The following is an 11,493-nucleotide window of genomic DNA, read 5'->3' on the forward strand; positions in this document are numbered from 1 at the left end:
TGTAGTCCATCAAGCCCTTGACACGCAGGCTCCAGTAGAACTACTGGCGTTCTAAAACTACAACTCCCAGAGATCTTGGACGGCGCCTTTGAGAAGCGTCTTTTACTAAGCCGGCCCGGGCACGCCACTCGCTTCAGGGCTCTCTCTCTGAAGATTATCCTGGCAGTGCTTCAGGTGTGTTGAGTGAATGGTGGTGGGTAGAGCCAAATTAAGAAAGGACTGAGGAACAGATTTTGCGAGATGGAAAGGGCGCAGATAACGAAGGGAAGGATTAAAATGGCTTAATCATGACTTCGTAAGCCCCAGGTTCATTAGGCTTCCCTGCCTCCATCTTGCATTGTGCAGGTTTTGGAAGACCAGAGCTGCTTCTTACAAGTTCGGTTAGCGTCAGCCTCCTGCAGAGAGGCCATGCCGAGACCCCGGAAGAGGCAGACTGGGGCTGCTGGTCCAGGTGAGCTGAACCAACAATGCTGCAAAAGGCAGCATTTAAGGAACATTTTTGTAGGGCGTGTATTGTTTACCTTTTCTACTCACTGGTTTGGAGAACTTGGGAATTGTTGCTTATCGTCGTCTTTACTTTCTGCCAAAACTTCCACTTTCAGTCCCTTCCCCATGTTTGTCCATTGAAGAAACAGCTATTAAGCACTGCATACTCGTACTGTGGTGGCCCACACCTGTACTCTCAGCTTGTGGGAGACTGAGGCAGGAAGATTGCCTTGGGTTCCAAGTTCGACCTGGTACTACTTGAGTACTACAAAATCAGGACCCTGTCTCCAAACTGTGTGTGTGAAGATAAATATCCTTTACAACATGGGTGAAAACAGAGACTTTTTAAAAAAAATTACATGTACTTAGTTTTGTACATTATATGAACACACACAGACACACTGATCAGAGGATAACTTGAAGAATTAATCCTCCTTTTCCACCGTGTGAACTTAGAAATTGAACTCAGGTTATTAAGGTTTTTTGTTTGTTTGTTTGTTTGTTTGATTTTAATTGGGTTTACTAACTAAGCCACCTCACCAACCCTTATGTCATTCTTTTGAGTGCACTAAGCCAGGTACAGAAAGTCATGCATAGTTTCATGTGAAACGTAAACAAGCTGAAAGGGAAATCAGGATTCAAGATCTTTCTCGACTACATCTATCTTTCTCGAGTTTGAAGCCAGCCTGGGCCGCTGGAGACCCCACCTTTCACACAGTTCCCTTTTCCCTGGTCTCTATCTTATCGGCCTGTCAATTTCGATTTGCTAAGTATCTAAACATGACCTGAATTCCTGATCCTTCTGTCCCCACTCCCAAGTGCTTTAGTTATAGGTTTTTTTTAAAATCCCCCAAAACATTTTTACTTACCTGAACATTTTTATTTTCCAGAACAATGTAACTTCAGAGGCTACCAAAAGCCTAGACATAGTTGGTAAGACACGCACTACAGTTGTGCTTACAAGCTCTGTGGTCTTTATCTTGTGTTTTATCAGATTTCAAGTGTATGTGCTATGGCCCTTTGCTGGTGCAGTACTGCTGGTTCTTTCTCTTAACATGTGCCTTAGGGAATGAAAGTCACCTCTTTTGGCTTGGAAGTACCTTTATCTACTGGCATGCCTGTGTCTGTCCTCTTAATTCTTGAGCTCAATTTTATGTAAACTAGTTTCCTGTTTTGAGACTGTAGCCTAGTTTGGCTTTGAATTTGTAGCAAGTCTCCTAGGAGCCTCAGGCTCTAAGATTTTGTGATTACTTTAACTTTAATTTGGCTTCCTTCTCTTTGAAATCCTTTTGTTTGGCTTAAGTATCCCAGGTTGTGAGTTAAAATCAGGCTGTTGGAGGCAGCAACATGCTGTATTTCTTGCTGCTGATGGCAATGCACTGACCATTTCAGAAAAGCAGGAGCAATAGAGCCAAATGCGACGTTCATGTATGTCATCAAGATGTGCCCTAGGCCAGCCTGGGAGATAACTGGAGACCCTCAGATCCACAACAAAAATGTGTGATGGTTCCTACCTGTAATCCTAATGCTTGGGAAGCCGAGGCAATAGGGTGGCTGCAAATTGGAGGCCAGCCTGAGCTACAGAGTTCAGAGACCCTATCTCAAAATAAATAAACAGGTGCTCCAGGAAGTTTATTCAAAAGGATTGAGTATTAATGTATACATGTATGGAAACACTGTATGGAAGTTGGTGCCTATTAAATGCATAATGTTTTTTTCTGTGTTAGTTTTTTTTAAAGGGCAATTAATTGACTATAAGGTGAGAAGAATGTGGATAAGCTCCAGTTCCTTCTCCAGGGAAAATGCAAACCTGTAGGAGTGACCGGTCCTTAAGACAGCTTTGTGACAGCAGGGAAGAGGGATCACAGGGAAGGCCTTGAGAGGAAAGCGGATTTTGGGGCCAGTCTTAAAAGAATCGGAGGACTTTACACCAGCAAAATCCTAGAACTCAGAAAAACATGCTTTTCCCTTCACAAAAATGAGTAGAGAAATTAAGCAGTGGCAGGCAGAAAAGGCCGATTTTAGGAATTACAGGTTTCAACATATTGCTGTGGTTATTTAACCGCACATATATGCCTGGTTTTTTGGTTTTGTTTTTAAACTGAAAAGAGATTCTTCTCTCATACAGTATGCTTCAACCACAGTTTCCCCTCCACTCCCCACAGCTCCCACACTCTCCCCACCAATCCCATCCATCCGCTTTCCCTTCTCCCTTCAGAAAAGAACAGGACTCCAAGAGATAACCAAGCAAGACACAAGAAGACAAGGGCAACAGCTCTCATACCAAGGCTGGACAAGACAGTTGCAGCAGGAGGAAGAGAGTCCCAGGAGCAGGCAGGAGTCAGATACACCCACTCCCACAGCTAAAAGCAAACAGTGCCCAAGAACAACTCACAGACCATATGAAGCTCAGAGTGGGGTACACATAGACCTTAAATCATTAATAATTCAAGAGCTAAGAATATAGCCTTGTGGCAATTCTTGGTATTTAAAAATTATTGTTTAATCTTTACACACCAAGAAAACTTTGACTATTTCCAGGTTACATCTTGTTTTACATGTACTTTATGCTCATTGTAACTAGTAAGATTTCAATACATACTATCAAACCTTTAAAAAAAAAATCAAGTACTGACAAAAATATATTCATATAGTTTTATGCAAAAATGCTTTTAAAAAGCTGTACATTTATCTCTGTTTTTTAAAAAATAAAGTTGTTTAAAAAAATAAAATAAAAACAAACACTGGGCCGTACAGAGGACCCGGTGCAGACTCGTGCTGGCCCTGGACTTGCTGCTTCAGTAATACGCTGACTGTGCTCTGATCCCATATGAGCCTGCTTAGTTGAATCAGTAGGTCATTGTTCTGGTATCCTTCATCCCAACTCTTACAATCTTATCTCCCCCTCTTCCTCAGGGTTCTCCTTGCTCTGAGGGGAGGAACCCAATGGAGACCTCCAGTGTAGGCTCTCCACATGTCTTGCTGTGGGTCACTGTATCCACTCATCTGCTGTCTTGAGGAAGCCTCTCTTACGTTGACTGAACAAGGCACCAATCTGAGTATGCTTGTTCTTAAGACAGCTGGGAAATTGTGCTAACATATGTTAGTCAGAACATCAGGCATCCATAATGATATCTAATGAAGACTGATACAGTTGCAGACTAAAATCTGAGGTTAGGTGTAGGTTTGGACAGACTCAGGTGACAGTTGTGACTGGATTTAAAGCTGTGTTCTACCTGACTGGATTGTAGCCAGCGGCACACTGTATATATGGTGTTGATTCGCCAAATTAAGGCTAGGACCTGGTGTGTTTGTTGTGTGATCGCTGTGTCAGGCACATACTCTTTTATTTGCTTAGTAAAAGCCAGTTTTCAGGGCTGGATATGTAGCTCAGTGGTGGAGCACTGTCTAGCATATTTGAGGCCCCAATGGGGAAATCCGTCCTGATGCTAAAGACCTATAAACCAAGCCAACCAGGAGGTGGAACATTGTAAATTATGGTGTGTCTAGACTAGAGTGAGCTTAAGGGCCAGCCTTGGAAACTTAGTGAGACTGTGTCTCAAGATAACAAAACAAAAAAGGGGCAGAAATGTAGCTTGGTGATAGATTGCTGGTCTAGCATAGGTAGAATGCTAGGTTCAGTCCCCACCATTGGAGCAAAAAAAAAAAAAAACGTGTCTACATGGTCCTGATTAAACTTTAAAAATTTCTCTTGGTAATGATTATAACAGCTAATATTTTCTGAACATTTATGATGAGACATTTCCCAAGTCTTAGTAGTGTGAGATAATCTTTGAAACAATTTCAACAGTGCTTCATTTCTTCATTAGAAAGAATATCCTTATTGAAAGCACAAAACTGAGGTATAAGCACTTATAACTACCAGTACTCTGATCTTAAGTCTACGAGGATCCGTTTGTCTCATTTAATAGCATTGAATAATATAGAAGATATCCTTTAAGAGTCTATTCTCTTTTTAATTAAATTTTACATACAGAATACAAACAGTCCCTTTTTTTAAAGTAAATCTTGTTTTTTTTTTTTTTTTTTTTTTTTTTTTTTTGTTTTGTTTTTTCGTTTGTTGGTTGGTTGGTTTGTTGGCTGGTTAGGTTTTGGACGTAGGATTTCTCTGCTTAGCTCAGGGTGTCCTGGAACGCACTTTGTAGACTAGGCTGTCTACATACTCAAAGATCCGTGCCTGCCTCTGCCTCCTAAATGCTGGGATTAAACGCATGTGCCACTACCGCCCAGCAGCTTTTAAACAGTTTTAATGTTTATTTTTGTTTTATATTTATGGGTATTTTACCTGCATGTATGTCTATGTACCATGCCCATGTAGTACCTGAAGAGGCCAGGAAATGTTGGGATCCCTTGGGACTGGAATTACAGACACTTGTAAGCCATGTAGGCACTGGGAACTGAACCCAAGTTTTATGGAATCTTTTATGCCACGCTCTCCTATCTCTCTACTGTACTTATATCCCGCATCTCTCGCCTACAAGCCTCACATTCACATCTATTCATTTTGCTTTGTGACCTACTGAGTTTATCCGTCTATGAAGCCATGGGTTCGGAGCTATCTATTAGAGGCTGGTGGCTTAGCAGTAGCTACAAAACTCAGGACAGTGACTCCCCCTCTCCTGGAAAATATCAGTAGCCAATAATTTTAGTAGTAGAGATAGTGCCCCATGAGTTCCCTCCCCATTCTTAAGTGACTGTTGATAGGGCCACTTTTGTGTGGGCCCAGTACAGGTAGTTGCAGTTGATGTAAGTTGATCGTTTCAATGGTTGTGTTGTCAAGAGGATGCCATTTTTGAGCCCAATTTGCAGGTATTGTCCAGTCTTTATAGAGAAGGTGAACTATGAGTTTAAGCTTTGAGTCTAGGTATGGCAAGGTAAGTTTTTTTTTTTTTCCCCACAATGGAACGTTGCTTCCCAGCATGGTGACAAGTAATTCCTTCTTGTCCGATTGCAGACAAGAAGCTCTCTGGAAAACGTACTAAAACTGAAAACTCAGAAAGTACATCAGTTAAGCTAGAGAACTCCAGCCTTGAGAAGACTACAACCTTTAAAAACTGTGGCAAGAATTTAAGCAACTACTGGCTGATGAAATCAGAGCCAGAAAGCCGGCTAGAGAAAGGTATAGACATGAAGGTGAGGCTAGACCTTTATTCAGTCATGCTGGTGGGATGGGTAGGTGAGTTAAGGTACTTACTGTACTAGCCTGACGACCTGGACCCCACGGTGATGGGAGAACCAACTTCTGAAAGCTGTGCTCTGACCACACATCCTACACACAGAGAACTTTTACTAAAAGGACAGTGAATGTGGTTTAGCATGGGATTCAGACATGGCTTCTCACCTTTGAAGACTAAGGAAAAGGTTAACTTAAGGTTGGCTAACCCTTATCCAAGTATTGTAGATTCTAAATGTGAATATACCTAAGCACTGCTCCCCAATCTAAATACTTTAATAAAATACAAGACTTTTTGAATATTAGAATATTCCAGAGTATTTTTGATTTCAGATGTTAGGAGTAGGCATGTCCTGGTCTTATTGTAACTTAAGCCTTGTTTGATGTCCCTGAGAAGCCTGCTCTTTCCTGAGGGAAGCCAGAAGTAGGGTGGATCTGGGGGAGTGGGGGAAACTGTAGTTGAATGTCATATATGAAAGATTAAAAAAAAAAAAGATTAAGCACGCCCAGCCTGTATGTTTTATGGATTTCTATCTAAGCAAGGGTTGGCAGACTTTCTGCAAAAAGCCAGAGAGGTTAATGGATTCTTGTAGTCTGTGATGCAACTCTGTCCCTGTAACAAGAAAGTGACCACACACAACACATTAAAAGGTAAAACTTTATTTATAAAATCAGGCATTTGGTTCAGTTTTCCAGTGTCAATCTTAGTTTGATTTTGCTGTTATGTGTTCTTAAGACAATCTAACTATGTAGCCCAAGCTGGCCTCTTAACTTTTGAAGTAGCCCACGTTGCCCCTTGAATGTAAGCTCCTCCTTGCCTCCCAGGTTTAGGAGGGCTGGGATTACAGGAGTGTACCCCCATACCTGCCACTGGTTGGTTTGTTTTTCTTACTACTTGTCGTGTTCCTAGATGTCTCCCTGACAAGTGTGGCCATGTATTCAGGTAATGAATAGAAGCTGAATTTAGTACTAGCTTGAGGAAAACAGAAATATTAGAAATAAACACTGGGAACCAGCAGACTTTTATTATCCTAATTAACTGATCACCTTAATTAGCAAAGATCACAGTGCAAAACCCAAGGCTACTTACATGTTCAACACCAGTGACTCCCTGGAACTAATTTACAGTAACCTACAGAGCTCCTTTACAGTCTGCAGGACTTTCAGGATTAAGGAGAGCACTTTGTTTCCATGGAAGCTCACCAATTGTCCAGTGACATTTTAGTAATGAATGACTTGATTTTCATTTGCCTAGTTCAGCATTGAGGATCTTAAAGCACAGTCCAAGCAGACAACTTGCTGGGATGGTGTTCGCAACTATCAGGTAAGGAAACAAGGGGCAGGAACCCTGAAGCCGACACTAAGATACATTCCTACCTCCTCCACCATGGTCTGCAGTCGAGGGGACTTTTAGCCAATACTGCTTTTTTCTGAACTCTATCTGAAAATATTTTCAGAAATATAATCGCTGTTAACAGCATGCAGTCTGCAAGTGGCTTGGTTCTGGCTAGTGTCCTGGAACAAGGCTAGGACTCTGTACAAAGGAACAGACTTGATTCTGAATCAGAGAGAAGCTACAAAACAGAAACAAACATCTTATAAAAACCGACTTGCTTTCTTTCCAGCCATTAAATGGGTAACCCTTGTTCCTTCTTTGACACAGGCTCGGAACTTCCTCAGGGCCATGAAATTGGAAGATGAAGCCTTCTTCTACCATAGCAACTGCAAACGGCCAGGCATCGTTGGACTTATGAAGGTTAGACACTCAAATTCCTCCCTCGGGGAATTGTTTGTGAAAGGCCTACAGCTTAAATAGGCAACAGCTACCCATACTGCCTGTCACAGCCAGTGCGGAAAAGTGCCAGACTATCACCCGTGTGAAAAAGGTTAGAATAGGAAGGCCTTCATCTCAGGCCCTACTAATACTTCTCACTCTCCGAGGTTTTCATCAAGTAGCTCCTCTGCACCAAGAGTCTCAAGATAAAACATTTCCCACAGTAACTTAGAACACGACTGATAAACTTAATAAAGCTAGGATTTCTTTCCTGGCTGTGCTTGCTTAGGCTGTTATTTCCAGAGAAGCAGCTGTCTCTATGGTAAGGGAAAGTGGTCAGAAAGGGAAGGGGAGAAAGTCAGAGTTAGGTGCATACTAAAACTTAAGTAGGTGCAGGAGAGATGGCTCAGCAGTAAAGAGCATAGGCTGTTGTTCCAGAAGACGAGTTCAAATCCCAGCAACCACATGGTGGCTCACAACATCTGTAATGAGAGCCGATGCCCTCTTCTAGTGTGTCTGAAGACAGTGACATATACTCAAATATATAAAACTAAATAAATCTTTAATTAAAAAAAAAAAAAAACCTTGGGCAGGGAGCTAAAGTGACTGGAGATTGGGATTTTTTTTGTTTTTGTTTTTCCCAGATTGTAAAGGAGGCTTACCCAGACTATACACAGTTTGAGAAAAATAATCCCCATTACGACCCATCCAGCAAAGAGGACAACCCTAAATGGTCAATGGTAATAACTGTTCTTGTTTTAAAGGGCAGAGTGGGCAAAAGGAGGAAAAGTGTATGGGGTACTGTTAGGTCAGGGTCCACAGCCCAGCTCTCAGATGAAGTTTTGCTGAATTGGGATATCAACTGAATATTGGCATCCCTACTACCAGGAACCTCCTACAAATAGCAAAAACTCTGGGTGGGCACGGAAGCAAAACTGTAGATTCAGGGACAGGAACTCACAGACAGGCTAAGCAACATAGTGGACCCATCCCTTAAGATTGGACAGAGTTGGGCTGGAGCAATGGCTAGTGGTTAAGAACACTGACTGCTCTGCCAAAGGTCCTGAGTTCATTTCCCAGCAACCACATAGGGGCTCACAGCTATCTGTAATAGGATCTGGTTGGTGCCTTCTGGTGTGTCTGAACACAGCTAGAGTATACTCGTCACATATATAAAATAAATAAATAAAATCTTAAAAATGATTGGACAGAGTCTGGCTGAACATGTTTCTGTTCCCTTCAAATGCTGTCGAGTAGGTGGATGTACAGTTTGTTCGAATGATGAAGCGCTTCATACCCCTGGATGAGCTTAAAACCTATCACCAAGCCCACAAAGCTACTGGTGGCCCCTTAAAAAGCATGGCTCTCTTCACCCGCCAGAGACTTTCAGTTCAGCCTCTGACTCAAGGTAAGACCTAAACATGGAGAGTTGGTGTCCTCACTTGAACCACCCACGAGGAAGGCTCTGTGCTGTATTGTTTATTGTTTTATACCTAGTACCAGATATTCATGTCTTTTAATGGACAACTGCCACTGCAGGACTATCCTCTGCCCTTCAACTTCCTGTGCAGGAGATGATAGACACCCCATCCCCCCCTTTTTTTTGTAGAAGAGTTTGATTTTATTTTGAGCCTGGAAGAAACAGAACCAAGTTAATCAGAAGGCTCGGCTGATGGAGTGAACAAGCCAAGATTTTCTAAGACAGAAGGAGGAAGCTTGCTGTTTCCACCTGGGATCATGCAAATGGGTGGAATGTTAATTTTCCCAATAAAAGATTTATTGACAAGGTTTGAAGTGGTTGGTGTGGGGGATCCTCCAGGGTAGGTAGGTATCTTACCTCCAGGCCTGGTTCCTTGTCAGCTGGAGGATGCAGGTACCTCTGCTCTCACCTGCCCTACCTCTGTATGCAGTAAATAGCAAAATGTAGGATGGAGTCCTTATTTTTTGAATGCTCAGTGAACCTACGTCTTGATTTTTCTATGCTACTTTTGGTCTTTGTCCCACCAGAGTGGAAGAACACGAGGGGGTTTCAGGTTGAAGTCATGCTGCATTCTGTGTCAGAGATGAGACAGCGTTAAGAAAAGACCATAGAATCTGGTGGACCATGGGCACAATGCCTCCTCCAAAGCCATAGGGCTTCCTTTAATTAGAGACATCATTAAAACAAATGTTCTCTTAAAATACAGCCATTGGAAAGACAGCACACTAAAGAACATGTAAACACTGCAGCCTCTTAACTACAAGTTGCACTGCTTGGCTTAGTACCTATGTATTCCAGGTTTGGGAACCTTGAAGGATGAGGATGGGAGCCTCCCCATACTTTCACAGTTGGCAGAGAAAAGAGAACGGGGGCAGAGGCAGAGAAAACAAGAAAACTTGGCTTGTGCACAGCTCCTGAGAGAAACAGCATATTCTACCTTCTAGTTCTCTCAGAAGAAAGGCATATGATATTAGCAAAGTTGGAAAATGATTTTGTGTTGTCAGCTGGGAGGCAGACAAATTGACAAATGCTTTTTAAATAAGACATCGAAGGAGGCAAACAGAGTCTAGTCTCAAACCCTGAAAAGGGCAAGAGCACAGAACCCACCTCCTTCATATGCTAGGGTCCAGCCTTGGTAGCCAAGGACAGCTGGATGGGTGAACCTGTTCCCATGGGGATTATATGTCACACCTAAAATTGGGGTTGGACATGAGGAAAACTTCCCTTTCCTTAGCTCTGATACCCTAGTCATTCCAAGAGTCTTTCATCTGAACTCTTAGAACATCAGCTCCACCCTGTCAGAGCCAGAGATTGCAAGAGTTCCCATTTTCTACACCAACTGAAAGGTGACACAGGGACAAATCCTTTACTTTCCAAATTACAAAGAACAAAGACCAGTGAATATTGTACTTGTTGAACATCAGGTCCGCTTGATCTTTCTCATTCGGGGGAAGGTGGCCAACAGGAGATGGTAATTCCAGTCATTTCCAGACAAGGTAGAAAAGATAGTAAACCCCTTTTCTACCTGCAGGCCAAGTACAGAGCAGGAGGAAGAGCTGCCTCTCCTCTAGAATAACAATATTCACCCGTTTTCTTCATTTGTTTTTAAGTTAAAAACAAAACTGGTCCTGAACTTGAGTCAGTGAAGTGGTGAAGATAGCCATAATTTGGCAAGCAGGATTATTCTGAAACGGCAGCAGAGTTGTGCAGAGGCCCGTCCTCCCTTAACTTGTACACAGTGGGATGAAAGGGTGGGAGTAAGAACAAAACTTCCCCAAGCCTGAAACCAAGCCCAGTCCCAGAAATGAAGTAGAAGACAAGGAGTCACAACAAATATAGGGAGGCAAATAGATCCTAGCCTCTGCTGGGATCTCCACTAAAGGAAATAGATCCTCTGCTTAGGGCTTGTTGGATAACTTAAAAAGTTCCCTAGAACCCAGACACTGTGTTGCCAAGTGTAGTCATGTAGCAAAGGCAAATGGCTGCCTTGCCTGATGTTTCCCCCGAGACCTAGCTCAACCCCTTGCCATCCTGTGTGATACCACATCAGGGCTTCTCAGGCCCTTGTTTCTCACAAGTGAGAGGCCAGTCAGACCTAAACCCTTTCTCAAGCTTCTGTCTATTTTCTGACAAGCTAGAGAAGATGGAAAAGAGAAGGGTCTGGTCCCAGCAGTGAGAGGCCAGAGGTGAGTAGAAACTTGAGAGCACCACGTCCCGGACATCCAGAGAGGTAGCTTCCTGATCTTGAGTCTTCCTCCCACTTTAGATGAGACAGGCCCAACCGCTTCGGCCTCTACCTCAGAGCAGTCGAAGGGGGTATAAGACATGGTTACCCAGAGCCCTGCTGGCAGGTAAATGCCAGGGACACACTTGGCTTCTGTATTAGGAAGCCCAGAGATCCTGGAGTCAAGGATGTGTGCTCTCAGCTCTGCTTTAAGGCTTGAGACAGCCTTGACACACAGCTCGTTCCCAAGGAAGAGGCTAGCTTCCAGAATGGTTCCTCTCCTTATCCCTACCTAGGCTGCAGAGTCCCAAGAAGACTGCTGCCCAACCCAAGCC

General features: G+C 43.0%; 1 protein-coding gene across 1 annotated transcript; it reads left to right on the forward strand.

The window, feature by feature from the left end:
• The first annotated feature begins 114 nt into the window (after positions 1–114).
• Positions 115–9,198, forward strand: THYN1 (thymocyte nuclear protein 1). Its single transcript, XM_080930274.1, has 8 exons — positions 115–174; positions 346–451; positions 5,462–5,640; positions 6,936–7,004; positions 7,344–7,436; positions 8,099–8,194; positions 8,712–8,862; positions 9,064–9,198. The coding sequence occupies exons 2-8, from the start codon at positions 409–411 to the stop codon at positions 9,108–9,110; spliced, it is 678 nt and encodes a 225-aa protein (XP_080786400.1). The 5' UTR covers positions 115–174; positions 346–408; the 3' UTR covers positions 9,111–9,198.
• The last annotated feature ends 2,295 nt before the right edge of the window (positions 9,199–11,493 follow it).

Source organism: Micromys minutus (genome assembly GCF_963924665.1).
Source record: "Micromys minutus genome assembly, chromosome: 16".
Classification (NCBI taxonomy): Eukaryota; Metazoa; Chordata; class Mammalia; order Rodentia; family Muridae; genus Micromys; species Micromys minutus.

Bases quoted from the DNA above. Each gene is read 5' to 3' on its own strand.
- THYN1 (XM_080930274.1), top strand. From the start codon at position 409: ATGCCGAGACCCCGGAAGAGGCAGACTGGGGCTGCTGGTCCAG. The intron at 7,437-8,098 runs GTTAGACACTCA...TGTTTTTCCCAG, and splicing joins GCATCGTTGGACTTATGAAG to ATTGTAAAGGAGGCTTACCC. The intron at 8,195-8,711 runs GTAATAACTGTT...GCTGTCGAGTAG, and splicing joins ACAACCCTAAATGGTCAATG to GTGGATGTACAGTTTGTTCG.